General features: G+C 37.2%; 1 protein-coding gene across 3 annotated transcripts in view; it reads right to left on the reverse strand.

Moving 5' to 3' along the window:
* Positions 1–5,460, reverse strand: part of dnajb2 (DnaJ heat shock protein family (Hsp40) member B2) — a 28,639-nt gene extending 23,179 nt beyond the window's left edge. For all 3 annotated transcript variants that reach the window (XM_079821444.1, XM_079821443.1, XM_079821442.1), the window contains exons 1-2: positions 5,168–5,460; positions 4,451–4,537 (exon numbers count right to left, since the gene is read on the reverse strand). In XM_079821444.1, the coding sequence (XP_079677570.1) occupies positions 4,451–4,515 (65 nt within the window). In that variant the 5' untranslated portion in view covers positions 4,516–4,537; positions 5,168–5,460. The remainder of the gene's footprint in view (positions 1–4,450; positions 4,538–5,167) is intronic.
* Between the last annotated feature and the right edge of the window lie 621 nt (positions 5,461–6,081).

Below are 6,081 nucleotides of genomic sequence, written 5' to 3' on the forward strand. Positions count from 1 at the left end.
CTTCTCCCATTCCTCCTCTGGATCATCCAGATGGTCAGTGGCAAACTTCAGACGGGCCTGGACAGGTCCTGCCGTGTAGTTCTGGGCTGATCCCTCACCTTCCTAATGATCATTGATGCCCCATGAGGTGAGACAGGGTATATACAGAACTTCTTAAGTTGAATTTAATACCTTTTACTACCTTTTTTACTACCTTAAACATTTTTTTTTAATACCAGCGCGACTTCAAGCTGCAACTATAGTAGCGTAAATTAAATATCTTTCCAAATGGAATAACATATTGCATCCCAATGTAACGAGGTCATTATAATTTAACATCAACTGCCCACAGAGATGAGAATAGAAATAAAGACAGAAGAGGAAGGAAACATCTTCTTCATAGTTCGTGCAGTGTACAGAGGGAAACGAGAGCAATTTTCACGGCGCAATATAGATTTTTTTTCTTTTTTGTTTTAAATCATGAAGGCGAGTCAGTGGATATCACACAAAAACGCAATGTGCGCAAGAGTCGGTGAAGTCTCAAACCTGGTCAATTATTCACTACAGAAAGTGAAAGTAAAATCTGACAAGGTTTCGGCGCATATTCTCACAGAGACAAGAGATATCTCGTTATTTATATAAATCTGCTTTAACATATGCTGATAACGTATAGCCTATAACTGTCTGAATTTATATTCTTAATATTTCTCTTGTGGCCCATATTGTGAAACAAATTAGAAGAGAAGTATAGGCCCATTTCGTGTTAAACAAGTTGTTTTTGAAATAAAGCTGCTCTTACTTTCTGATAATACTGATATTATTGTAGTGTTCTGACATATTATAGACTGATAATCATTTTAATTATAGGCCTATAATTCCTTGTTTAATTGGGCAAAATGTATTTAAATAATGAGGAGTAAGCTTAGCTAATCTATCTATTCTTTTATTATGCAGCGTCGGTTATGCATTGATGCATTATGAAATTATCTCGGGGGCAAATTAAATGTAATATCAATTTAATAATAAAAGTAGGCCGACCATAATAATAATAACAATCATTTATATACATAAATTGTAAATGCTAAATCCTCTTGATATCGATAGCTGATGCATTTGATAGGCTATCTCTCTGTTATAGGTTTTTCGCGCATATTTCACTCGTATAGTGAGCAGACAAGTCACGCTCGACGATCCGAGCCATGGTGTGAGCCATGGTGCGAGCACACAAACCGTGAGCTTTGGCTTTACATCGCATGCGATCTACTCGTTCAGTGTGAGTAGATAACCTTGCTGAAATCGCACAGTGTATGCCCAGCTTTAGGCAACTTGCATATATCGAAACAGCTCTTCAATGCCATCGCTCAAATATAAAGAGTGGTGTTTAGTTGCAAGGTCTAATTGTCTTCTTGCAAACGTGGCAATAAGCCTCGCGGCTGTTGCAAACTACTGGCCTAAGCCAGTCTTTAAATCGTGAGTCCTCCAGCCAGAGGTCCGAAAACTTGCATTTCCCCATGCTTTACTTTGGAAGCGAGCTCGCGTACATGCTTGGCACCAAGCCAGCCGGGTACCCAGTTTGTTTCAGCGCGCACGCGCGAACGAACACCAACTCATATGATATCGCGCAGGTCCTACTCTCAACATATAAATAAATCCACGCGAGTTTTAGAAAAAAAAAAGGGCCTGTACTTAACACAAATTGAAAATGTATCTAAAAAAAAAAACTGGGCTCGAAAATGTAATACCTCGTCAGATGACGTTTACTACTTTTTACTACTTTTTAATGCCCTTAATTTTGGCTAATTTCATTTATTACCTTTTACTACCTTTTACAACCCCGCTGACACCCTGTGAGATCTTGCATGGTGCCCCAGACCGAGGGAGATTGACTGTCATCTTGAACTTCTTCCATTTTCTAATAATTGCGCCAACAGTTGTTGCTTTCTCACCAAGCTGCTGTAGCCCATCCCAGCCTTGTGCAGGTCTACAATTTTATCCCTGATGTCCTTACACAGCTCTCTGGTCTTGGCCATTGTGGAGAGGTTGGAGTCTGTTTGATTGAGTGTGTGGACAGGTGTCTTTTATTAGAGCCCGACCGATATATCGGCGGGTCGATATTAGGCTTTTCCAAACTATCGGTATCGGCATTTATGATGGCCGATAAATTAATATTTTTAAAAAAATAAAAAAAATGGACGAAACACCGCTCAAACACATTGTGTTGCCGTTTCATAGTTTGTCCACCAGAGGGCACTCTACAACATGCCGGCTGGCAACACCAGCTGATCCAGCAGAGTCATGCCGAGCTTCAGCGCTGTGAGCGTTGCATTCTCAACACAGATCACCCGTGAAATGCATGTAAGTTGGCAACGAGACATACATTGCTTGAATTGAATAACAATTAAAAGAACATTCCCATGCCATGGCTATCAGTGGGAGACCGTTAACATTAATGCGCCTTGGAAATCACAACAAACTTATTCTGCCTAAATAAAGTAATGATTACTGTATTTATAACTAGTATATTTGTAGTTCCAGTCCCTGCATTGCAAATCGTAAGTTAGGCTCGTGAAGAGTGAACAAAAGTGCGTGACTTCGTTCAGACGCAGCATTAACAAGTCAAATAATGGATTTACTGCATCATCATAATTAGTAGATTTTAGAAGGCAGGCAGCAAATGATGATTGAAAATGGTTTGTTGTAGCTTGATGGATAGAATTAAAAGAGTGCATGTAAAGGGATAAGCAAGTTGACATTGTAATTATAAGGTGGCTCATATTTATACTGTATATAGTTTATATTTTGCTGTTGTTGTTATTTATCAGAACTTCTAGAACTTAACTGAATATTTTTTTTCCAGTCTTGCTCAAAGTTATATTTATAAAGCTTACCACATCTATTAATACTGGTAACTTAGATTTTTTGTTTTTGTTATTGTGTTTTCGTCCAAACAACTTTTAGTTTCATATCTTAAGTTTGTATTTTTATACATTTTATTTATCAGAACTTTAATATATTTTTATGTTCCTCTGTTCTGTTGTGACAATAAAACAAACAAGTTTATTTTTAAACTGCATTATCATATTTTAGAGAAGCTGAGGGATCATGAATAACTACAAATAACTAATGTATAAGGGAAATCTGTTTAAGTGTTTTTTTACGCGTTTCTGTTATTTTATTTATTTATTTTTAATATATATTGGCTGATATATCGGAATATCTGATTTTTAAGTGACCAAATATTTGTATCGGTATCGGCCTTAAAAATCCTTTATCGGTCGGGCTCTATCTTTTATACAGGTAATGAGTTCAAACAGGTGCAGTTAATACAGGTATTGAGTGGAGAACAGGAGGACTTCTTAAAGAAAAACTAACAGGTCTGTGAGAGCCGGAATTCTTACTGGTTGTTAGGTGATCAAATACTTATGTCATGCAATAAAATGCAAATTAATTATTTAAAAATCATACAATGTGATTTTCTTTTAGATTCCATCTCTCACAGTTGAAGTGTACCTATGATAAAATTATCTCTACATGCTTTGTAAGTAGGAAAACCTGCAAAATCGGCAGTGTATCAAATACTTGTTCACCCCACTGGAAATATGCACTACACTGACATAGTGATTCATATTTGCTTATTAGCATCTTGCACCAAAAATTCAACATTTTGTTGCGCTAAGGTACTGCATGTTAAAAAAAAACAGTTTACATTTTTTAAAAGTCCTGACTCCTGTATGAAAGCCCCCTTTTACAATTCAGGCATCTAAGCTTGATAATTGTACTTCATTTTAAGGAAAATCAGAAAATGAATACTTTCATTATTACGCCAATAAGTGGCAAACCTGTGAATCCATCAGTTATTCTGTTAGTGTGGCTTATGTCAAAAATAGTTTGAGGAATATACCACAGCTGTCAGAATAAGATGATTAAGTTGATTATTAACTTCTTTTGTTGTAATATATATTCAACACTACAAAAAACTTCAAAAGTTTGGGGTTATTTAGATTTTTTTATTTTTTTTATTTTGAATATTAAGCAGCACAACTGAGCATCAAATCAGCATATTAGAATGATTTCTGAAGGATCATGTGACACTGAAGACTGGAGTAATAATGCTGAAATTTCAGCTTTGCCATCACAGGAATAATTAAACTTTAAAATATATTCAAATGAGAAAACAGTCATTTAAAATTGTAATCATTTCACAATATTACTGTTTACAATACTACTTTAGATCAAATAAATGCAGACTTGCTAAGCATAAGAGACTTTAAAAACATTTCATATCTTACCAACCCCAAACTTTTGAATGTACTGTTGATGGATACTTTATATAGGTAAACTGTAAGTCTCAAAATACTCAAATCTTCACTTGCATCTGTTAAGAGACACATTTAGTAACATACAATAGAAACAATGTCAAAGGCCATCCCACACTGCAAACTACTGATAAGTGAAGGCAGTTTTAACTTACGCTTTCTTGATGTCATCTGGAGAAGCATTTCGAGACACTCCCAGAACATCATAGTAATCCACCATTGCGGCCTTCAGTGTAGTGCACCTGTTATTCAAATAGTAACAACAACCTCAATATTAATCACCAGAATGTGTCAAGAAGTGTTTCTGAAACCCTGCGTGTCACTTACAGTCATGTTGACACAATTAGGCATGTGTGATCATTCAAATCAAATGCCATGACATAAACATACTGTAGCAACAACTTGGTCATACCCTGTGTTCTTGACAAGGCAATGTATAGTTATCGGTTTAGCCATCATTTTAAATATATCACATGCTTGTTATGGGTTTGTTTGAACAACTTTAAAATCCGAGCCATTTTAACTTTTGGTAGGATTTATTCAAAGGCAGTGTTATGAATGACAACAGATCAATGAACTGTTGCTGTAGATGACAGTTTATCACAAACTGCTGGACTTTATTAATAGACTGAATATAGACTGGCATTCCCCTGGAGTCTGGCCTGCCCATGTCTGGAACTCTCTGGAAACCGGACACAATGTTATTTCAAGCCCAAAGTTAAAAAGCGATTTGTGCGGGTGGGCCATATGGCCACTGACAGCTGGTGCTGCTGAAACACGCGTGATCATCAGAGATACACACAACTCCATATAAATACAGCATTTTAGAGATACGACAATCCCTATGGCCGCCCTATTAGAATAACTTTTACCTTTTTTAGAAGTATATCCAGCCAGGAGGAGCCGTGCTTCTGTAAACAGGACTGAGATATTTTCGGGTGAAGCCACGGGAGCGACAGTCCGTTCCGACTCCCAAGACGCCGATCACAGGAACTGACGCGGTTTTAACGTACGCCTGAGCACAGAATTCCGTCAGAATCACCCATTTACCGTTGGCACACCGGGCTTCATTACTTCAGCGTGTAACCGATACCCAACTTCTATATGTGTCTGTCCTTTGCCCTCTGCTGCGAAAGCGGTGCGTCACGATCAGCTGAGCTGCAGTGAAAAAAGAAAACAGCGCGTCGTCTCTAGAACATGCCTGTGTTTGTTTACGTCACTGGCCCCGCCCACTAGAGGAGCCATGTGTAGTGCAGAGATGGCAGCACAACAGGCACGAAGTAGCCTACCTATCAAAACGAACTACTATATTAATAAATGTGTTTTAAACAAAGATATCACATCCTATCAGGCTCAAAATACCTAAGGGATTATACGAGGCCTACTATAACAAATGTCATAAAAACAGAGACCATATCAAATGGAGAGGTGGACTTACAAATTAACATTGTTTAATTAAATGACTGCTGAATAAAGTATTATTAAAATACATAGGTCGTGTAATTCATGCTATGCTATTTAAAGGGTTCACCAATTTTTTTTTGCTGTCCATAGACAGCAATTTAATTAACACTTTCAAGGCACAGAAAGGTAGTAAAACATTGTTAAAATAGTCCATTTGACTACAGTGGTTCAACCTTCATTAAGCGACAAGGATACTTTTTTGTGCACAAAAAAAAAAAAAAAAAAAATCACTGATTTCTTGTTGTCTGTGTCAGGCTCCTATGCAGTTTACTTTGGCAAGCACCTGTATTAGCATCACAGGCATGCATTGTGGTGCTCATGT

The sequence above is a fragment of the Gobio gobio genome (genome assembly GCF_949357685.1).
Source record: "Gobio gobio genome assembly, chromosome: 7".
Taxonomy (NCBI): Eukaryota; Metazoa; Chordata; class Actinopteri; order Cypriniformes; family Gobionidae; genus Gobio; species Gobio gobio.